General features: G+C 57.6%; 2 protein-coding genes across 4 annotated transcripts; one reads left to right on the plus strand and one right to left on the minus strand.

The window, feature by feature from the left end:
- Window positions 1–802: 802 nt before the first annotated feature.
- POLR2C (RNA polymerase II subunit C) lies at window positions 803–9138 on the plus strand. The gene is made up of 9 exons (XM_058527892.1): window positions 803–920; window positions 1064–1113; window positions 3499–3567; window positions 3713–3765; window positions 6052–6180; window positions 6610–6661; window positions 6838–7006; window positions 7154–7228; window positions 7827–9138. Exons 1-9 carry the CDS (start codon window positions 835–837, stop codon window positions 7969–7971), a joined length of 828 nt encoding a protein of 275 aa, XP_058383875.1. The 5' UTR covers window positions 803–834; the 3' UTR covers window positions 7972–9138.
- On the minus strand, window positions 9050–22700 carry DOK4 (docking protein 4). 3 transcript variants are annotated; one of them, XM_058527891.1, is made up of 9 exons: window positions 21706–21799; window positions 16082–16331; window positions 12513–12620; window positions 12244–12358; window positions 11847–11966; window positions 11562–11751; window positions 10747–10885; window positions 10434–10557; window positions 9050–10319 (listed from the first exon to the last, which is right to left on the minus strand). In XM_058527891.1, exons 2-9 carry the CDS (start codon window positions 16145–16147, stop codon window positions 10201–10203), a joined length of 981 nt encoding a protein of 326 aa, XP_058383874.1. In that variant the 5' UTR covers window positions 16148–16331; window positions 21706–21799; the 3' UTR covers window positions 9050–10200. The 3 variants fall into 3 exon arrangements, with proteins under 3 accessions (XP_058383874.1, XP_058383873.1, XP_058383872.1); XM_058527890.1 differs by lacking the exon at window positions 21706–21799 and adding an exon at window positions 22453–22700 and having other exon boundaries at window positions 9050–10557; XM_058527889.1 differs by having other exon boundaries at window positions 9050–10557; window positions 21706–21803.

The raw sequence follows: 22700 nt of genomic DNA on the forward strand, positions 1-22700 counted from the left end.
GGGCCCCTCGATGCCTTCTGTCTCAGGGAGAGGTGTAGCTCTTTGCTAAGGCAAACTGTCCCTTATCACCTCTGATGACTCTTCTGCCCCCTAAATGTAGCCTCTCCTCTGTATGAGCAGCTGCCACCTTTTTGAGCGCCACTGAAACCTCTCAGGCTGTTTAGGGGACTTGGATAACTATGGAGCATTCACTCTGTGAGGTGCACACTGCCAGGTGCTGGGGCGCAGAGATGAAGAGCCCCACCCGCCCACCATAGCTACACAGGACTGTAGATGATACATTCAAGTAAAGAGCATTGTATTTTCTGGCAGTTTTGGAAGAGCATAATCCAGACTTGGGGGTGGAAGGGAACAAGAATATACCTATCATTCAACTATACTTTGCTAAAGTATATTTTGTTTTTCCACTAATGTACAAACTTACTTCATTCTTTTTACAGGCTTCATAGTATTCCTATGTTTTAGTATTTAACCAGGTCTCTGTCCATGGACTGTTAGTTTTATTATTATCTTTAGCGTTACAAACAGTGCTGCAGCGAAGGCCCCTGTACACAATCTTTGCTTACAACGGCAAGTATTTTGCAGGATGAATTCCTAGACGTGTTATTGTTGAGTCAAGGGCGTGTGCCCGTTTTGCCAAATCTCGCTCCAAGAAGGTTGAACCTGGTGCATTTAAAACCCACAAGCGGCCTGAGACGTCGGGCCGGAGCGGGCCGGCCTCCGGGCGGCAGGCGGCGCTGTGAGCGCGTCTGGGCGGAAGCGGCGGGGGCCGCGCTGGCCGACTTCCGGGGACGGCGGCGGAGCCCGGGGGGCTGGCGCGCGGGGCCGGGCGCGATGCCGTACGCCAACCAGCCGACCGTGCGCATCACGGAGCTGACGGACGAGAACGTCAAGTTCATCATCGAGAACACGGACCTGGCGTAAGGCCGCGGAGGGAAGAGGCTGGGGCTCGGAGCGCCGGGGCCGGGCGGGCGGGGCTCGGTCCCTCCGGTCTGGGGGCCGCGGGGCGGGCTCGGCCTCCGGGGCTGCGGGGCCCTCACGCCGCTCGCTTTCCATCCCTCAGGGTGGCCAACTCCATTCGGAGGGTCTTCATCGCCGAGGTGCCCATAATAGGTAAGCGAGCCCGCCCCCTCGTTCCCGGGGCGCCCACCCCTGTGCGCCGTAGGGCCCCTGCCGCAGCCTTGGGCCGGGCCTGGCGGGGCCGAGAACCGGCAGTGCTGGAGACTCCAGCGGAGCTGGGCCCTGGGCCCGGGGCCGCCCCTGGCCACCTCCGCGGCTCGCGGGCCGCTCAGAGCGCTCTTCACATGTGTTGGTGAAGAGCATGGGTTCCGGAGTCTGCGGACTTGGGCTCGAGCGCCGTTTTCACTTACTGTCTCTGTGGAACTTGGGCAGGTTATTAAACTGCTGCAGTTTCCTGTGTACTGTGCGGACACCAGTGGTAGTCATCAGGGTGGTATCAAGAGTTAAGTGAGTTAATGTACATTAACGGGCCTTGCGTTGCTTGAGTGTCCAGTTCTGGTGGGTGTGTTTTTAGGAATCTCTTCCTTCAGCTGCATTTATGGAGCTTGTAGGTGCCAGGCAGTGTGCTAGGCGTGGGAATGCAAGCCGGATAGTCCGGGCTGCTTGCCCTGGTGGAGCTCGCAGTGAAGTCGCGGGGAGAGATGAATCCACAGACAACACTAACGCAAGAAGGCCGTGGATCGGTCGTTCAGGAGAGGCACAGCTGCAGTGCTGCTGGCGCTTAGAGGAGGGAGGGGCTGGCTCCGTTCTGGTTCCAGCCGCCCCTCTCCAGGTGTTTTGCACGTTTACAAATATATCATGGATGTTTTCTGAATGTCACCTCAGAGTTTGGGTTAAGAAAAAGAAATCTGAGTCATAGCTGCTGCATCCAGTTGCAGACTCCTAAGGAAACAAGCAGGCCAAGTGAGCGGTACATTGTAGGCTTTCCACCGTTCCCACCTCCAGTCACTTCTTCAACTCGGAGCTTGGAGTGCTGGTCCTCCCTCTGCCTAATCACTCTGTGTCTCTGGGCCTCAGTTTCCTCCCGAGTGGAATGAGGCGGTTGTACTTTGTGATGCAGCCCTGACGTTCTGAATCTAAATGCCACCTTGCCCACACACTCAGTTCTGCAGATAATCTTGAGCACTTGCTACATTCCAGGCCACAGCTAGGACACCCAAGGTAAGCCCTTGAAGACCCCTCCCCAAGGAATTTTCCAAGCTTGAGGTAGAGACCAGACCTACACAAAGACAATGCGAGGCAAAGTAGGACCAGTGCCTTCAGTCTGGACAGAGTCTAGTGAGGGCGGAGCTTACAGGGAGGCAGTGATGGTGTCTGTGTTGTGGGGGCCCACAGGCTTGGTTTATAGGGGGCTCAGGATTTAACCTGCATGCAAGAGGGTAAGTGGGGGGCGGGGGTAGAGGCAGGAAAGAGGCAGAGGCAGGAAGGCTGGGCTCCTGGTCCTTGTTTGGCTTGGGCTGGGGAAGCGATCAGAAGCATAGGACAAAGCAGGTTGGGGCATGGTTGTGTCTGGTCCTCTCCTGACTTACGTTCCTCGTGTCCAGGCCCCGCCTTTGGCACTTGGGCTCCAATGCCATTTGATTTCTGAATTGACTTGTTTGTGTGCAGGTGTTTATTTATGAATGAATGAGAAAATGTGTGTTTAAGTCAAGTGTGTTTGTGACAGTGCAGTCTTTACCCTCCTACTAGCTCATTGCTGGTAGGGACTGGGTTTTACACGTGGCGTGCCTTGCTCACTAAAGGAATTCTGTGAACATTAGTTAATTCAGTGATAATAAAGTGCTAAATCAGGTAATCTAGTCATTATATCATAAAATGAGATATGGACTATAAGTCTGTGTTACTTCTATGAGGTTTTCCCAGCTTTTAAGTGCCCAAATAGTTTGTGTTCTTCAATTTGGTGTCGGCATGAATAGCGGATTTAAGTGCTTCTCATGGAAATACTCAACTCAAAGAAACATGTTTCCATTCCCATGTTCTCTAAGTCAGTGTTTTTATGGGTGGTACAAGGAACTCCTGCATTAAATCCACCCGAGCAGGGAAGTGGAGTGTGGTGTGTGTGGTTCTTGTTAAAAAGCAGATTCCTGGGCCGGCCCCGTGGCTTGGCAGTTGGGTGCACGCGCTCCGCTGCTGGCGGCCCGAGTTCGGGTCCCAGGCGCGCACCGGCGCACCGCTTCTCCGGCCATGCTGGGGCCGCGTCCCACGTGCAGCAGCTGGAAGGATGTGCAGCTATGACATGCAGCTATCTGCTGGGGCTTTGGGGGAAAAAATAAATAAAATTAAAAAAAAAAAAAAAAAAGCAGATTCCTAGGCCCTCTCTCGAGCTGTGGGATCAGAGTCTCTGGCAGCCGGGCCCAGGCATCTGCAATTTGGTGAGCATTAGACGATTCCTAAATCTTGAGAACCACTGCTCTAAGTCTTTCGGGGAATTTGGTGGCCGACCTGCATGTCTGCTTCTCTGCTTCCTTCCTTTTTTAGCCATCGACTGGGTTCAGATTGATGCCAATTCCTCAGTCCTTCATGACGAGTTCATCGCGCACAGGCTTGGTGAGTGCCAGGTTTGGGAAAGTTAAAGGGAGGGGCTGTGCCTAGTGTCAGAGGAGGAAGCCTCCTCACTCCCCAGGGGACGTCTAGATTCTCCCTTGGGCTTGGCCCCTTGGCTGTCTTTAAAGTGCCCTTCTGTGTCTTCCAGGATTGATCCCGCTCACTAGTGACGACATTGTGGACAAGCTGCAGTACTCCCGGGTATGCCGCGTGATGGAACGTTAGGGGTCAGGGTGGGGGAGGCAGGGGGCTTCAGTTCTCAGAGGGACATCTCGCTTCCAGCTTTAAGAAAGACAACGTGGAGATGTCTAGAGCCTAAGGCAGGCATTGGTCCTCGGTTGTGATGGGGCCTCAGATTGATTAGGCTTGCGGGGCATCAGGGAGTCTCGTTAGCCAGACCCACAAGAGGGAGGATGCGCCAGAATGCCCATTTATACTGAACGGGGGGCTGTTCCTTTTCAGAGTGTTATCTGTTCAGACTCTGCTTTCCAGAGCATCTCTTCCCAGTAACGGGCCTAGGAGGCTAATGGGAGTCAACAGAAGGTTAGGGGGGTGAGGAGAAGGAGCAGAGGGAGTGAGAACTGTCCCACAGAGGGACCTGGGAGACTGGAGTACTGGTGTCTGCCAGATTTGTGCCTCACCGCATAGGTTCTGCTAGTTAAACATGGCTTCATTCCCCTAGGACTGCGTTTGCTCTCTGATGGTAGTTAACAGGCCTTGGCCTAGGGAGGGAGTGGGGCAGAATTAGGCTACCTGCATCTTTTACCAGGGCTGCGTTAGATGACAGCTTGAGACTGTTCCCTCTTGATGGCTTTGGGTGATCCTGAATCAACCCATTTTCTAATATTCCCAAGGGCATGTCATTTTTATGGTGGCTAATTTGATATATTTTGTAAATGTATGTGTATATTTTAAAAGAAGTATTCAAGCACACTGCAAAGTGTGGAGCTAATACAACAAATACTCATGCTCCCACCAAACCACTTGTGAGGTTTTAACATTTTGACATATTTGCTTCACATCTTCAGATTTCTGTTTTTAAGAAATAAAACATCATAGATACTGGTGGGAACAGTTGTACAACCAACTGAAGAGCAGTTTGGCAATATCTTATATAAAGATAAGCATGCTCTATGACCTACCGGTTCCTTCCATTACGTTTTTTTCTAGTATTACATTTACTGAACAAAGAGGTATGGTGTTTTGTTTTACTCTTTCTGAAAAATCTACAGAAAAGTTTAAAAAATAGAACAGATACCCATTTTCTTTAAACCTGTAGTTACCAATTCTTAATGTTTTGCTACTTTTGCATTATTTTTTATATATATGTTATTTTTGCTGAACCATTTGAGAGAAAGTTGCAGAAATCATGACACTTCTCCTTGAACTACTTTAGCATGCATGTCGTAAAAATAAGGATATTTTCTTACATAACCACACTATTATCATGCCCAAGAAAGTTAGCATTAATATGTGCTGTCTGTATACAGTCCATATTCAGATTTTCCTAGTTGTCCCCACAATGTCCTTAATTGTTTTTTGTTTGTGGGTCCATGATCCAGTCAAGATTCATGCATCGCATGTGGTTGTTGTACCTCTTTAGTCTCTTTTAATCTCGAACAGACTCCTCTCTTAATTATACTTTTTTTTTTAGGTTGAGTACCTTTTCATATTTTTATCTTCCATTACATTTTGGTTCTTCATTTCATTGCTAAGAGTGATTCGGTCTCGAGGGGCCGGGTTGCCGTCGCACCTCCCCTGTGTGTGATGGCCTCTAGCTTTCCCTCGTCGTCTTGAAAACATCAGAAGGAGGTTGGGTTTTCCTCACTGGTGTGAGAACAGTTTGCTTAATTACTTTCTAGTAACTCTCTTCTTGCCTGAAGTTAAACTGTAGCAGATAGTCGCTGACATGGGAAGCGGTTGTTTCAGAATCAGTTGTTGAAAGAATGGCAAACTTGGTAATTAATGAAGCTGAGTGATGGTTATGCAATGGCAGTCTGTTGCTTTTGTGAATGTTTGCAGTTTTTCCACAATAGAAAGGTTTTTTTAGAAAAGGTTAGTAGCTGGAACTTGAAAGCGAGTTTTTTCTATTGTTCACTCCATCGTTTTAATTTAAATGATGATTACATTCCTGAGCTAGTCCGCTTAGTTCATGGGAAGCTGAACTGTGGAGTGTGAAAGAATCTTCCTCTCACCCCCTTGGTTCTCTGAGGAAGAGCCCTCCGAGGCCCGGGTGAGATGTTAGTGCGGCTCGCAGTGGTGGCAGCCGGGGGGGAGTGGGAAGGAGACATGGTGCCCGCGTGTCTAGGTTGTCTCTAAACTGGGGAGTGCCCGCACCTGAGCAGCCTGAGAGTGGGGCACCGGCTTAGCGCAGCCCACGAGAGCCTGGAGACAGATGAAGAAACTTACGGAACTGGAATTAGCAACAGGGAGCTCAGGATTCGCCGTCTCTCCATAGACCCCTTCCTGCTCCTCTTCCCGCCCCAGGACTGCACGTGTGAAGAGTTCTGCCCTGAGTGCTCGGTGGAGTTCACCCTGGACGTGCGGTGCAACGAAGACCAGACTCGCCACGTCACGTCACGAGACCTCATCTCCAACAGCCCCCGGGTGATTCCAGTCAGTGTCTGAGGACATCCTCCCTGCCCACGGCCTTCCCTCTTCTCCTGGCCCCAAGTGGGCCGGACTGGGGTGGATTCATACAAGACTGACTTTCCCTGTTACCCTCTGCCTTAACCCGAACCTGGTGCCTAGGGTGCGGAGAGTTCCGGGCTCTTGCCAGGGTGGGCAGAAGCCATGTTGGTGCTCCGTGCCCTCTGGCCCCCGTGGTACTGTTGTGACTGAGCAGGCTGTCACAGCCGTGAAGTAAGGGTTGGAGTCCGATCACCAGCACAGATTGGGTCCCAGTGGGCACGTCCACCACCTCGTTCTAGGCGTCCTCTCCCTGGTTTGGCAGATTGTGCTCTGGACGTGCTGGAAGGAGGTGGCAGGAAGAGGTGATGGGGGAGATGAGCAGCTAATAAATGCCTCTGTTTGAGCTCCCTACAGGTGACATCCCGGAACCGAGATAATGACCCCAATGACTACGTGGAGCAGGACGGTAAGGGCTCAAGTGAGAGTGTGGATGTGTACTTGACCTGTCACTTTGCAGGCCAGCAGAGAGGCAGAGACCAGACGCGGCCTCTCATGCTGCCTGGTCTTCAGTGGCACTCCAGGTCAAAAAATTGGAGGACCGTACCTCTCCTGGCCCTTGACTGACTCACACCTCTCCCACAGACATCCTCATCGTCAAGCTGAGAAAGGGCCAGGAGCTGAGACTTCGAGCCTATGCCAAAAAGGGCTTTGGCAAAGAACATGCCAAGTGGAACCCTACTGCAGGGGTGGCTTTTGAATACGATCCTGACAATGCCCTGAGACACACGGTGTACCCCAAGCCGGAGGAATGGTACATTCCTGTTGGGAGTGAAGGCGGGCATTTGGGGTGGTGGGTGTGGAAATGGTTCCCAGTGACTGAGGTGGGGCAGGCTCGCTGTGGACATAGGTGCCCTAAAAGCGCAGTAGCAACCCTGTGCTGACCTGTGTTTGACCTCAGGCCAAAGAGCGAGTATTCAGAGCTGGATGAAGATGAGTCACAGGCTCCCTACGACCCCAACGGGAAGCCGGAGAGGTAAGACCTTGGTCCAGCACGTGAAGGTAAAGTGTGTAAGAAGGCACAGTCTAGGGCAGGCTCTGAGTTAGCGAGACCCTTTCCCTCACGTCCCCGTTCCTGTGGGCTGAGGAGGAGCTGATAACTGCCGAGCACGTGACGTGCTCATCCTGGGGCAGTTTATCACCCCTCTCTGGGTCACTGAGAAAGGGTGGCCGGGCCCTCCAGTTTGGCAAGCTGTTCCTCTTCTGATGTTCAACCCCCAGAGAAGGGGATCAACCTGGGGCCACAGCTGACGCAGGCCTTCTAGTGATGAACATGAGGATGCTGAGGCGTGTGACACTGCTTACTTGACCATCCACTCTCCTCGGTGTGGAATACAGCCAGACAAGCGTTTTGAGGTTTTCACAGTATCTTTTTGAAGTGGCTGTAGCCTTGAGGTCCTGCAGAGTGCATTGGGACCGCTGTGTGTGAAAGGTTGGAAGTCCACCCTGGGGCAAGGTCAAGTTCCTGGTAGGAAGGGAGTCAGGACCCAGAAGGGGAGAGGGTGGGCCACGGCCAAAGCTCGGGCCAGCCAGCCTGCCTCACGGTCGGCTCTCACCGGGCTCTCACGTCTCAGGTTTTACTACAACGTGGAGTCCTGTGGCTCTCTGCGCCCCGAAACCATCGTCCTCTCAGCCCTCTCTGGACTGAAGAAGAAGCTGAGCGATTTACAGACCCAGCTGAGCCATGAGATCCAGAGTGACGTCCTCACTATCAACTAGCCGCACTCGCCGGGTCAGCAGAAAGGGCACCGGAGCCAGCAGCAGGATTTCAGGTCTCCCCCTGGAGACTTCCAGCTTCGGCAGTCTGGACAGCTGTGGCTCAGGCTTCTTGGCAAGCCGCCAACTAGAAGGGTAGCAGTGGGGAAGGGGAGAACATCCCAGCTGTGCTCTGTCCCAGCTAGATTACCAGAGTGCCACTGGGATTTGAGGCAGGACAGTATTTACATGTGGCATCCCTGGCCCTGCCTGCCAACTGCCAGTAGTGCTCCCCAGAACATCCCTGCTCCTCTGTGTCCTGATGCGCCTGGAGGAGGCCGTACTGCTTCCCCAGTGAGAACCACTGAGCTGGACTCGCCTCCTCTTCTGATCATTTCAGCGCTTTACTTCAAACCCTTTCTGTCCAAAAGTTGGAATTTTCACAGTTGTACCTTAGGTTTCCGGTGTTAGGGTTGAGTGCTAGAACCCTCGTTGAGGCTGCCTACAATCCCTTCCAGTCCCTGCCCAGGGCCAGCCTACTGGCACTTCACTCAAATTCCTGTGTCCCTAATTAGAGAGCCCTTTGAGAATAGTGTTAAGACACTGGCTGATGCCCCCTCCCCGCATATAAACCTTGTATTTCATTCTCTACCCATCAGTTACAAACTTCACTTGCCAGTAGTCCGATTATTTAATTTGTGGGGGGAGCAGCAAGGGTGGCCTTGGTGAAGGTCTGGCCGTGACCCCTTAGCCCTGGAGGGAGGAACATACCCAGAGTAGTCAATAGGCAGCCTGGTGGGAGGCGTCTGGAGAGAACGGATATCCAGTACAGAAAGGAAGGGATATTTATTGATCAGCAGTTGTCTTTTTAAAAGTTTTTATTTTTGGCAATAAAGAGCACAACATAATCTCCTTCATGCATCATCGTGCCACTAGCTGAGCCAGTCAGCTCTGCCTCCCTCTCCAGGGCCTTTGGCTGCGGGCTCCCTTCTTCAGGCTGGCATACTCCTCTGGCTGGTCGCTCCCTGGGTCAGGTTCAGAGCTGAGCTGGCTGCGGCCGCCTCCCTGGCTCCAGGGCTCTGTCAGAAGGGGCCTCTTGCTTTATCATCCTCCTGTCAGGACTTGAATAGTGGTTATTTACAACAAGGTCTGTTCCCACAAATCAGAACCCTAAAGTATTAAAAAAAGAAACACACACGCACCCAAAGGTTTGATGTGAATAGAAAGATAGCCCTTCTGCTCGGTAGTCAGTAAGTACCAGCACTAGGAGATCGATTGCTTTAATTGCATTCAGCAGGGAGCCTCAGCACCATGTGGGGAGGAGGAAACGGGAAGGCTCGGTTTCTGCGTGCTTTGGGCTGGCCAGAGGGTGGCAAACACAAGGCAGGAGGCCCTTGGGGCCTTGCCCCACACCCCATCAGTGAGGGGGTAGCAGGGGTGCTCCCCGCAGCAGTCCTACTGCAGCTTTCCCCCCAGCCTGGCCCTGGAGCAGGCGGGCTCGGGACTGGGACGGGCCATCCTCCTGCCACCCTCCACCTGGCTGAGCTTATCAGCACCCCCACCCCACCCCCAGGGTATCTGCTCAGCCTAAAAGCAGGAAGGAGCCTGGGCAGAAATTACATTTTAAAACCGGATTTTCACCTGAGGTGTCAACCAGATAGCACTGCTTCAGACTCCAAGTGCAAGGCTGCCAAGTGGCCCAGTGTAAGTTCGGACCCTGCCTGTGCCCCTCGAGGCCCAGAGGAACTGAGAAGCCACCTGCTGTCTTAGCCCCTGGGCTGCCCGGGAAAAGACAGCAGTCAGAGCGCCCGCCGAGAGTTGTGATTGTCATCTCCTTCCTCCGGCCCTGGCAGCTCAAGCAGGTCCTGGCAGCAGGAGGGTGCGCCACGGAGCACAGGGAAACGGCAGCCCTCACACCCAAAACAGCCTTGACTGGGGCCTGGTCACGGGATTAAAAAATGTGTGTGTGGTGGGGAGGGACAGGGGGACTCGCATATAGAATATGTCATAAGCCGTATATATTAAAATCATTAACAGTATCTAGTCCCAGGGGAGCTCCAGCCCCTCACACATGCTCAGGTGCTGTGGCCAGCCCGTTGCCTTGGTCCAGCCTCACCCTTGGGGGCAAGGAAGGGACACCTTGCTCCCTTTCTCCAGGCTCCTGGCCAAAGCCCCTTGAGGCTGTCCAGAGTAGGCTGCAGTCAGCCCCGCGGCTGGCAGCCCCAGCAGTCATGGTGCGCGCCAGCCCTGCTGTCACTGGGACGGAGCCTTGGCTTCGCTGCTGTCCCCCTGGCTGGGCTTTGGCTTTAGCAGGATGAATCTGTTGAGGAGGTCCGTTTCTGAGCTGGCCTGGGCGGCCCCATACCCCTCACCTGTGGACACAAAGGCAGGCTCAGGGCTCAGGTCCAGGTGAAAAGACCCCTTACCCAGAAGGCCTTGTGCTCCACAGCCTGGTGGTAGGTGACTATGGGCCTGCAGGGACTCACCGGCATAGCTGGTGGCGTCGGCGATGTTCTGGGAACCCGTGATGTGGTGCCAGTAGGCACTGCGGGGCAGCATGGTGGTGGGCGTGCAGGGATAGGAGTAGTGTTCCGTGCCCTTGTTCAGCAGCTGCGGGCCAGAGAAGGGGGTCCCTCCCTTTAGCCCTGGGGGCGGTGGTTGACCCCTGAGCCCCCAGCCCAAGACCTAGCCTGCCTCTACTGTGTACACACTAAGTGGACACAGCTGACACTCCAGGCACTCGGACTGCCCACCCACCAGCCTCCCCTGAACCCTGGACTGAGACGCCCACTGCCTCACCCTCACGTTCTTCTCCATTTCTAGCAGGACCCGCTTGTGCTGCTCGGCAATGGCCAGGGTGGCGCTGTGGACCCGCTGGTAAATCTGCTCCCCCTCCTGAGTCTGGAAGGTGTAGAGCCCTTCCCCAGCGTCGCACATCCTGGGGACAAGTAGCACGGAGGGCAAGGTGGTGGGGACGCCACCACGCAATGCACATGCTTGGCTGGGCTCTCCTGACCCCCGGCCCTCTGGGGAACAGGCAGGGCTGTTAGCCGGGGGTCTGACACACAGCTCAAGCATTTCCTATGTGCCAGGCGGTGTCTAAATGCTTTACAAAAATGAACCCATTCTGTTGTCTCCAGCACCTGCTCTGGTCTATGCACTATTACAGGCTCCTCATTAGGACGAGTTTTCTCAAACCACTTTACAGATGAGGAAACTGAGGCATACAGAAGGTAAGTAAGTTAACCCAAGTTATACAGAGGATTATACAGAATTGAAGTTTAGGCAAGCTGGCTCCAGAGTTCAAGTGCTGGGACACCCAGTCCTCACCAGAATTCTATGAGGTTAGCTACTTTTATGACCCCCTACGTGACAGAGGAGGAAACAGACTCAGGTCCACAATCAGAGAGCTAGTAAATGCCAGCGCCAGCATCTGACTGGAGCCCTTTGACTTCTGGGCTGCCCGCTGTCATTTGTAATGTGGGAATATCACGTTCCCTCTCGGATTGCTAGGCCGCTGAATAACTTAAGCTCCCAGCAAGTGCCTGACAGAGTGAATGGCAACCAGTATCATGACCATGGTGGGACAGGGTGGGGAGCTGAGAGGGTCCTACCGGCCAGCCTCAAAAGTGAAGCGAGTGGCGTCCCGGCCATAGCGGCGCAGCGAGCACAGGGGCCACGAGACGAGCTTCACGCGGGGGTTGTGTATGTCCCAGAGGTAGATGTTCTCGTGGGTGATCTGCAGCTTGCACTCGCCGTACACATCCAGGTTGGGGCAGGGCAACAGGAAGACGTTGAAGCGATCTGGAGTGGGAGGGGATGAGCCAGCCTGGAGCTCCCCGGGGGCGAGGCCTCCTCCCCTCTCCCCTTCGCACCCCAGTGCCAGCGCCAGGCCTCACCTGTCTGCTCACACTGCACCCCTGGGGCCAGGAGGTCTGGCTCTCCCAGACTGATATCGTTGAGCCGCGACCCCAGACACTCCACAGACAGTGTCTTGTACCACTCCTCCGCCTCCAGCTCTGGAGAAAAGGGGACCTCATCACGCTGCCAGCTCAGACTCCCCCAGCCTGAGTTATCCCACCATGCAAGGCAGGGAAGGCAACACCAGTAGATTCTGCCTGCCTGCCCCACCTCATCCTGGGGGCCTGCTCCCTCAGAGGCACCCCCACCTCCATCTCCCCCTGCACACATCCTACCAGCCAGGGCTAGCCCTGCTCTGCCTCCTCCCGGCTGGACCCCTGGACCACGACTGGCCCAGGGGAGGCTGGATGGAGGCCTGCAGCCCCAGCTCCTCACCTGAGTCGCAGGTGAAGGTACGTGCCGAGTCGTCAGTGAATATGATGGCCACTGCCTGCCTCTTGGTCTCCTTGGGGAGCCGCGTGACACACTTGACATTGCTGATCTCAGTCACCTGGGACAGCACCACAGGGGACTCAACCAGGCTGGAGCGCCTCCCTCTGCATCCCCCACAGCTCTGCCACCCGCAGGAGAGTGCTCTCGGACCTCAGGACTCTTAAATCATCATTGCTTACAGGTTGGGGGAGCTAGGGCCCAGGCCCCCTAACCTTGGGGCAGCCTCGGAGGCACACTGACTTCTCATCCGGATACTTCTCCAGCCGCTGGGGCCCCTTACTGGAGGATTTCCGGAACACCAGCCAGCACCGCCGGTAGATCTGTAGGGCAAGACAGCAAGGGGATCAGGCCTTCCCGGACCCCTCCCACCCAGTATGGCCCTGCAGTTACCCCTGCCTACCGCAGGGGGCAGTGCCACACAGCCTTCCCCAGAGCCCCAGTCCAGGAGAAACCTGGGGACAGGTGACACCAGCATGACAGACCCCCAGGGGAGAGACTCCCTCCCCAAATTGAAAGGCATTCATTTCTTGGCTGGCTCCGAAAGGCTATTTCACAAAGGGCGCTCTCCTGAGTCACCACCGACCATGAGCTCAGCTGTGAGTTTAATATAAGCAGCCAGCATTTACTGAATGCTTCCTATTTGTACTTTTGGATATTAGCACTCTACACAGTTCATCTCCCCAGGGCCACTCGAGGTGGGTTCTATTATCTCCACTTTATAGACAGGAAAACTGAGGCACCAAAAAGTTAAGTAACAGCTAATAAATGATGGAGCTGGTATTTAAAACAGGCTGTCTAGATCCAGAGCTGATACTCAGAGCCCACTGCGCTAACGTTCTGCCCGGGGCTCCAGCAGCGCCAGCCACCATGGAGGGAGGGTCCTAGGGACGGGAATTAGACCCCTGCCCACTTCCTGCCTGCACATCACTGCAGCCCTTGTTCTCAGAGCCAGAGAGAGCTCCTGACGTGGGCAACACTCCCTCTCTGTGAACCGAGAGGCTCTCAGAGGTAAAGGGGCAGACCCAAGATCCTGGGGTTTTCCCAGAGCACATGCCTTCCCTGGCAAGGTTCCCTCCTTGTCCCAACCACTGCCAATGACCCTGTGTCTAAAACTGCCTAAATTCTCGATAGCGTCATCAACTCTTCCCAAGGGGCAAGGAGCCAGGGAGGAGGGAGCTGACCATCCTCTAGGGCTAAAGGAGCAACCTGGCCTGTCAACCCCTCAAGGGGAGGCCCCAGCCACCTGCTCAGACTGCTGACCCGTCCTTACATAGCTCTTTGGCTCTCTTCCAACCCAGTCTGTGCCTGGGATGTGCCTACTCTTTCAGCAGGCACTTCAGAAGCCTGGAAGAGCCCGTTCCCCAGGAATCTCTGGTGCTCCTTTCACTGACAAACAGTAGGGAGACCAAGGGGTGGCAGAGAGTACAGCAGAGGAGGCGAAGGGGCCTCTGGGCCCCATCCCCGGCCCCTCCCCCAGCCCTGCGGGTGCCAGATCCTCGGCAGACAGGGTCCCAGCAGTCCCCATCCCAAGAAGCTACTCAGAACCAGGCTATTTCTGGCTCCTGTCTGGGACTCTAGGAGGCATGTATGCCCCTGCACCCATGACCCTGGCTCAGCCCCTGGCCTATCCACCCAAACCGCAGCAGGCCTTGGCTCCCAGCAGAGACTATTTTATTCTCAGAACCCTCACAGCCTGACAGCCTCGTTAACAGAGCTCTCTCTGCTGAACTGAATGACCATATGAAGGGACTGTGAATGGATGGATGGATGGATGGATGAATGAATGAATGCTGCCAACCCAGATATGCCCTGGCAGGTTGGGCTCCACGAAGCCTGCAGCGTCAGGGGCAGAAGGCCTGGGGGCCCGAGCACTCTGGTTGCCTGGTTACAGGATACACACACACACACACACACACACACAGCCCCAGGGAGCCTCTGCGCTCAAGAGCCCTCCTTCCCCACTTCTCCCAGGTCTTTGATCAGCACTTCAGAAACATTCTGCCACAGCTCTGCTGCAGGAGGAAGGCCCTGGCAGGTAGGAAGGTCTGCTCCCAATCTCCTCCAGCCCCTCCCCCCTCACCTCGGTGGGCTGAGACAAGAATGGCTCCTCTGGGACAAGAATGGCAGGGTGATCGCAGCCCCTCACATCAGGTCTGCAAGGGGTAGCTGAATTCCCTGAGTCGGGGTGGGGGGGGGGCCCTGACTGAGCCTGGCCACACCCAGCTCCCAACCCCTCCCCCTGGCTGCGCCTGCTTTGGGTTCCCAGGTCTCCTCCTGGAACAAGTCTGATACCGAGCCCAAGTGGCTGCCCAAAGTGGCTTGCCGTCCTGGTACACTCTGCCCTGGACAGGCCCTCAGCCAGCTGGCCCCTGGGGACCTGCTAGGTCCAGCCCACAGCAATGGGGAGCCAGACTAGAAGCTGGGTCCCTACCCTCTTGCCTCCCACCTCAGCCTCAGTCTCTCTCCTTGTTCTGTGCTCCAAGTGGACCATTCATCCCTCTCTCAGGGCAAGAGCAGAGTGGCCGACGGCGCCCCCGCCCGGTCTCCTAGGCTGGGGCCCAAGCTGAGACACAAATTCAAATCCAGATAAGACTCCAAACATGCCCACCAGCTCAGCTGCCGCCCCCTGCCTGGACAGAACGCCCCCCAAAGGGGCCCTCGGGGGCCACAGCAGGGGAAGGGGGCAAGAAGCACCCCTCTCCAAGGCCAGTCCTGCCCAGTCTGGTGCCCAGGCAGGGAAGCCGGGTATCAGAGCCCTGGTCCTCCCCACCCCACTCAGGTTGAGCCAGGAAGCCTCGAGCAGCCTGATCCCACCCCCACCCCCATCGAGGTAATGGGGGAGGGGCGGGGAGGGAGGCAGGGACCAGAGACCCCAGGGTAAAACCCAAGATGTGGGCCACCCAGTCCCCAGGGCTTTCCTTCCTACTGGGGAGACCCCCTCACTGGAAGTGGGGGAGGGTCCGCAGGGGAACAGAGGGAGCTCCTGGACAACCTCCCCAAGATCATTAAGTTGGTCTCTGGGGCTCATGCCTTCTGGGGGGTCTTCACCAGTAGGGGGTGGGAGAGGGTGCCCACCCAGCAGAGGTGCATCTGAGGCCTCATCCCTACAGATCCTCCAAGACCCCAGCTCAGGGCCAAACACCGCGCCACCGCACAAGCACAAAACCCTGCCAATAACTTGGAGGCAAGAAGCCTGTCCCAGAGCCACGGCCGTCCTGCCCCAGGTTTATTCACAAACCACTCAGATATCAGCCTCTGCACCCCTCCCACCGCCGCCCTGCCCCCACAACCAGCCACCCTCCTTCACAAACACTTCTCTACCAGGAAAAGCAACCACCAGAGGTAAATAAATAAATCCCGGATACAGAAAGCAACGGAAAGCAGGAGGAGATGAGGCACTTAAAAGGAAAGAGGCCACGAGAGGGGAGGGAGAAATGGGGAGGCGGGGGAAGTGAGAAGCCGGGTCTCAGCACAGACACAGCCCAGCATTTCCAGCCGCTCCTGCCACTGCCCTGGCGACAACTTCAACAATAGCAGGGGCGCCTCCTGCCCATCGGCTGCCCCCGCTGGCCCGGCCGCTGAGATGCCAGCCAACCCTGCTGGGGCGGGGGCTGCAGCAGGGAGGGCCAGGCCCAGGCACATGCCAGGCAGCCCGTGGGCCAGAAGCCTCGAGACCACAAATGCACCACGCCGGGCCGCAGGCGGGCGGCAGCACAGCCCGACCCGCTCCAGACCAGGTCCTCCGCCCGGCCCTCGGCAGGGCCCCTCGAGGGTGGCTCACCCCGAGCTTCCTGCTCTTCATCTTCACGTAGCCTTGCTTGACGATGTCGTTGAAATTGGTCGCCATGGTTTCCCCACTGTCTCTGGGGCTCCTGGGCTCCACCGAGGCGAGGGGAGGGACGCCCAGGTGGCCTCGGTTTCCAGCTCCTCCGATCACCTGTTCGAGACACTCCGTCGGGGCTGCCTCGCCGGGCAGCTCCTCACCTCGCCCGCCTCAGCATTGTTCTAGCAGCTCCTTCGCCCAGTGCCTGCTGGAAATAGAATGACAGGGAGATTAGACAGTGACATCTTTCTCTTCCCCTGGCTGTCTCGCTCTTTTTTCCTTCCCCTTCCCACACTCCACCCCTCCCTCCCTCCCTCTGCCCGCCCTTATTCCTCCCCTTCCCTCCACACCCCAGGACGACAGAACCATTCAGGAAAAGCGAGGTGGAGGCAGCAGCGAGGAAAATGGTCCAGCCCAGTCCCCTCCCTCATGGCTGGGCTGGCAGTTAACCCCTTCTTGGGAGGGCTGGCTCTGGCTCCCGCTGTGGAGCTGGGGGCAAAGGAAGGGAGGGGGCGCAGGACCTGCTGTCCAGCCCTGTCTCCTTTTACAACTTGGGGCAGACTTAAAGCAACTTCCTCAGAGCAAGGCCCCCTCCTGTGCACAGGAGCCCCCACGGGAGAGCCTGCCCAGAGATGGGGGGAGGTCCCAGGAGATGGCACTGAGTCTGGCGTTTGAGTGAACCCCACACCCCGGAGGTTAAGGACAATTTGCTTTGTCAGTCTCAGCAGACCCCCAAATCCCCCTGCCCCACCCCACCTATACCTCCAGCCCCAGGCGGGAGGCTGAGAATCGTCACCTCAGGCCCTGCTCCCAGCCCCTGAAACTCCGCGGCAGCGCCTCTGGGCACTGCTTCCTGGGTGGGAGGGCAGAGTCCAGCAGGGCGGGCCCCCAGATAAGCCTCAGGAATATGTTGGGCCAGTGGAGGTGGCCACTGCGGAAGCAGATGCCTCGCCCTGGCCCTGGTGCTGGGCCCTGGCTCTGGCCAGGCCATGCAGTGGCCACCCCCCCACCGCCCCCAACCCCCCCCACCCCTGTCCCAAGCACAGGCAGGAGTTAATTACAGGGAGAACGAGCAATTCAAACTAGAATTGGGGCCTGGGGCAGAGGACACAGCTGGACAACAGTGAAGGGCACCAAGGGGACATCAACATGGAACGAGAAAAGAGGTGCCAGCAGGGGCCACTCAGAATCAGGCAGATCAAGAGATAAGGAAGACTCAGACTCAGGGAAGAGGGGAGTGTCTCACGGATGACCCAGTCCAACCCATTTTACGGATGGGGAAAAGAAAGTTACCCAGAGAGGATAAGCGGCATGGCTAAGGTCACACAGCAAGCCCTGCGCACAGCCAGGGATGAATGAGAAGTTCCAGAGTGGGTGATGGAGGCAGGCCCAGGGTGGAACGTCCGGTGGCCATCTCTGGCTGCCTGCCACCACCTAAGCCCTCTCTGCCATCCAGGCTCAGGGGCAGGGCTGTGCCAGCAACATGGCCCCCCATGTTTCCAGGATCGCTGGGTGGGAACAGAGCAGCATTTCTGGAGTCAGCTGGGCATCTGTGCTGCCAGGACGGGGCCCCAGGGCAGGCACGCTGCTGGATCTGCCAGCAGCTTGGCATTAATTAATCTCCTGGAGGCCTGCCTATTGAGGCCCTAACAAGGAACAGATGGGACTACCCCAGTGGGCACACGCGACACAGGGAGGGGAAAGAGGGTAATGCTCCCTTATCCCACTTGCACCCTGAAAGCCTCTTCAGCACCCCCTCCACTGCCTCCCTGCCCATTCACTCCCTCTGTCCAGCCCCCTGGGGTCCAAGACCCTCCCACACCCAAGTGGTCTGCTTTCTTCCTGTGAGGTCTGGTGTGGGGTCCCTTCCCTGGCACTGGCCCCCAACAGCCCTGCTGCACCTGGACACTGGCAGTCAGAGATGGGTCAATTTTCCCCGCTCTGTCTCCACCACCTGTCCCTGGGCTGCCTTGCCCCCATGCAAGGACCAGCCCGTATAATTCCCCTCCGGGATGACAGCAGGCCAGCCACTGGCTGGGCGTCCGCAGCATGGAAGGCCCCTTTCAGAACACACCTAGGAGAACACACGGGGCCCCTGGGTTCATCCAAGGCAGCCTAGGATGTGGCACAGGCAGAAATGTGAATCTAGCTGGCCAGGGGGTCCTGGGCAAGCCACTTAACGTCTCAGTGCCTCAGTTTCCCCATCAGTAAAAAAAAAAAAAAAAGAGGACAAATTCACCTACTTTAAGTGAGGAAATGAATCCATGAGGCACCTGCCTGCCCCCTTTGGATCCAGAGCTCCTGCCCCGAAAACTCCAAGGGCTGTTTTTATTTCGAGAGCTGCTGCCCAGCCAAGGGCTGTAAAAGCAGCATAACCCAGCCTTCCGCGGGCCCAGTGCAGGCCTGCTCCTTCCTGGCTCCACGAGGTACCTTCCCAGGGACATGCCAGAGTGACCGCAGCTCTCAGGAGCACCCCTGCCATGTCTATCCTTAGGCCCACACCCCACCCTATACCCCAAGCGCTAGAATCAGCCCCACAGAAATAAACCAGCTGAAAGAGCAACCTTCCAGGGGAAGCCTGGGTGGCACAGGGCCTGGCGGCTCTCTCTGGCCCCGAGTCACCGGGAATGCTGACCGTACTCAGTCCCTAATGAAGTTTGCAAGAGCAAGACCCAGCCTGGGGCCCAGAATGGTCAAACAATGGGGAGTTGGGGGCTAGAGAGGGAGGGAGAAGGGCCAAGAGGTGGACCCACAAATCTGATGGGCAACAGGATCAAGGTGAGTGGGGGAACCGGAGCCAACCCATCCCCCCGAGGGGCTGCACTGTGTTAAGCAAGAGAGGCGGCCCCCAGGCTGAGCTGAGCAGGCCAGGACCCAGGCTGAGGCAGCCCCTGCCCTGCCGTCCTGGGGGCCCCTTTCCCCGTCACTCCTGTGCCACCAGCTCTGCCTCTCACGAGCCTGCTGCAGGGAGGAATGCCCCACTAAATGGAGAGGACCTGAGTTCTCAGGCCTGGGGGTTCAGCTGTGAAGCTAGAGAAGCTAAGCAGGGTGCCCAGCAGCCCCCTCAACACTGCAGGGGGAAGCAAGGGCCCCCCATTCCTCCTCCCAGCCTGGCATCAACACCACTGCTCAACCAGAGACAGCACCACCAACCCGCCCTGGGCCAGGCCACCACTGGCCTCTCTGCAGAGAGAGCGGGACTCTGAAACGCCCCTCTCCCCAGGAAGGGCAGGTGCCCTGTTGGGGGAGGGGGGAGGGAGACTCCCTGGTGCCCAGCAGAGGGGCGGGCAGGGCCCACCTGCCCCATGGCAGCCGCTCTGAGCACTTCCTCCCTGCACCTGGATTCTGCCTGGAGGCTTTGGCTCCAGAACAAACGCCACTCGCTGCTGTTGGCAACCAATGACTGAGCGGGAGTGGCTGCCCGCCTCGCTGGGCCTCCTCACTCCATGACAGATTGGATCTTATCGGGGCTTCAGAGGCCGCCCCACCTGGACCCGGGCTCAGTGTCCGCTCGCTCGCTGTCTCTGCTCCATGGCAAAGATCCTATCGGCGGGATTCTCTCCAGCACCAGAGACGTTTCCCATCACCTGTGGTCTGGCTCTCTCTCCCCCAGTGTGATTGTGGTCAGGGGCCAGGAGGGGCTCCCCCGCCCCGCCTCCGCCCAGGAAAATCCCCACAAGGAAGCACCCCTGAAACACTGCCGCTCTCATCCAAGGTGGGGGGCAAAGACAGATCAAATACCCACCAGGCAGAGAGGACCGGCGGGAGGAGGGGACATCTGAACAGCCTCGGTGTCTCCTGGGCCCTTAAGTCAGGAAAGTGGTGCTATGCCCCCACACCACTGCCATCCGCTCTCTCCGGGTCCCCTGCCGACCCTTCCAGCCTCATCTCTCCCTTGCTCAGAATGCTCTACCATGCTGGCCTTCCTCCTGTTCCTCAACACACTTAACTTCTTCCCACACAGGACCACTTGCTGTTCCCCACCTACAACACTGTTCCCTCAGGTGGTCCCAGGGTCCATGTTACCGCTTCATTTGGGTCTTGGCTCAAAGGCTGTCTCCCCAGAGAGGCCCTCCCTGACCACTTGGCCAAAGGCGCCGGGCCAGTCAGCCTCTCTCACAACATCCAGTCTCACTGTCTTGATCGCAGGCATCAATAGAGGATTTTCTCGTTCCTTCAACTGTTCGTTTGCTACTCACCGCTCTCTGTCTCATAGAAGTCCCTAGAATGTCAGCTCCCTGATGGCAGGCCTTGTCTGTCTAGTTAAGAGCACCGTCCGGCACCTAGAACAGTGCCGAGTGCAGAGTCTACATTCAGTGTTTGGGGACTGAAAGCATAACGCTCTCCAGGACCTGCCTTCCTCATCCTTTCTCCCACGACCGCCAACATCCACCTGGCGGGACCCAGCTCACCTTCCAGAGGAGTGTGAGCACGGGTGGGCTCCCAACTCCCTGGACCCCAGGGCTGTCCCAGTGCTGACTGTCATGGCCAGCAAACTGTTGTTCCTGGAGAGCCAGCCGGGGCCCAGAGCCACAGTTTGGTTCAAGACAGCCTCGAGGGAGAGAGCGCTGCTGACACTGTGTCCAGGCCTGGCCAGGCGGCCCCACTTTGGCCAGGGTTGTGGGGTGAGGTCATGCCCAGCCTTGCTGCCCTGCCCAGGAGGAAAGGGTTAGAAGTAGCCCAGGCACAGAGAGGCAAGCAACTGAGCGGGAGGGGGCACAGCTCCTGGGACCCATCCCAGGTCGGGAAGAGGAATGGCCCGCACTGGAGCCACATTCCTCTAAAAGGGGCAAGAAAAGAACCCGTGCTAAACAAGCCCCACCTTTAACCACTATCTAGAATCCAGCCAGGCCCCTCACTGCCCTTGACTTTCAGACCCCTCCACCCCAAACCCTCCATCCAAGTGTCCTGGTAACTGCCGTGCACCCCCAGCTTGGGGCAAGCGGGCTGCACTGAGGCCCTGCTCTGCCCACATCACCCAGGGGCCCAGCCTCCACTCATGCCCCTCTGCAGTGACAGAAAGCATTTCACTGGGAGCAGGGCCTTGGGGGCCCTGGGGGAGAAGATGGGCAGGACCCCACGGCCAGGGGAGAAAGGTGCAAGGAAAGGAAGCAGCTGATCCACGAGTTTAAGCTGTAGGATAGGAACCATTTACAGGTGGAGGTGGGCAGTGGGGGCAACTGAAGTAGAGATTTTCTCTCTTGGAATTTGGGGGAGTTGAGAGAGCAAGGGGCCACAGGGAGCAGGAAAGCGGGGAGGAGGAGGGGGGCTGCGATCGGCTGGGTGATGCCCCTTCAGACCCAGGGGCAGGGAGGACAGGGCCCTGGGCTTCTCCGATGGGTACGAGTCGGGTAGGGGTGAGGTCGGCCCGGACCCGGGCTCCCCGGAGATGAAAGCTGGGGGTAAGTGGGGTTCAGGGAATAGTTTCAGGGCCCTGGGCTGGCTTTGGGGGGCGCGAGACTCCCCGCAGAGCAGGAAGGCCCCCTCGAGCTTGGCGAGTTCTCAGGTGGGAGTCACCGAGCGTCTCTCGCGGGCTCGGGCGCGGCCTAGGGCCCCCTCCCCGCCTCGCGCCCCCTGGTTACCTGGGCGCCGCGGCCCGGGCCGGGGGCGCTTGCTCGGCGGGCGGCGGGCCAGGCTCATGCCCGCGTCACGGCGCGGCCGGCGGGGGCGGCAGGGCGGCGGGGCGGCGGCGCCGGGCTCCGGGCGGGGACGGCGAGGGAGGCGCGGCCGCCTGGCTCCTGCTCCGGCTCCGGCTCCCGCGGGGCCTCGGCGGCGCTGCCCCACCCCCGCGCGGCCCCGCCCCGCCCGGCGCCCCGCCCCCGCCGTATTCCTCCGAGCCGCGGGACACGCGCTTCCGCCCCCCAGCTCGCCCTGGGACCCCGGGCAGCTCCACCGCCCGTCCCTCGGCCCCAAATCCCAATCTCACATCACCCCCGCACACATAGTCACCTCACTGCCCCTCACATCACCTCTCAGCCCCTGAAAGCTGAACCCCACATCAGCGCCCAGCCCCCCAATCTCAACCCTTCAACTTCTTCAGGAATCACATGCACCCCCATTGCTCCCCTATCCCCTACATGACTCCGGGGCCTCCACAGCCTAGCCTTCCCCAGGGCCCCCCAGTGACCTCCTCAGCGCCCCCCTCCCCACCCGCATACGCTCCCATAGCTGCCTCAGCGCCTCTATCCCAGAGGTCTGCTGCCACTCCTGCCTCCCCCGGCCTCCTCTCCACCCTCCGCACACCCAGTACTCCCCTTCTACATCCCCCTGAGACTTTGCCCTCAAGTCCAAACCCCATTCCCCTCGGTCACCCCCGCACACACACTCACCTCACTGCCCCTCAGGCCCGTGCAGGTACCGTCACTGCCCTGCTAGGGTCACAGACCACAGGCCTCCTCAGCTGTGCCAAACAAGGATGGGACACAGCTGAGGGCTTCCTCTGGGAGGGAGGGTCTCCTTCCCCTGGTTTTCATGTAGAAGTGGTTCTCAAAGTGTGGTCTCTAGGCCAGAAGGATCAGCATCACTTTGAAACTTGTTAGAAATGCGAATTCCCTGCCCCACCCCAGACCTATGATAT

This window comes from Diceros bicornis, chromosome 32 (genome assembly GCF_020826845.1).
Source record: "Diceros bicornis minor isolate mBicDic1 chromosome 32, mDicBic1.mat.cur, whole genome shotgun sequence".
Taxonomy (NCBI): Eukaryota; Metazoa; Chordata; class Mammalia; order Perissodactyla; family Rhinocerotidae; genus Diceros; species Diceros bicornis.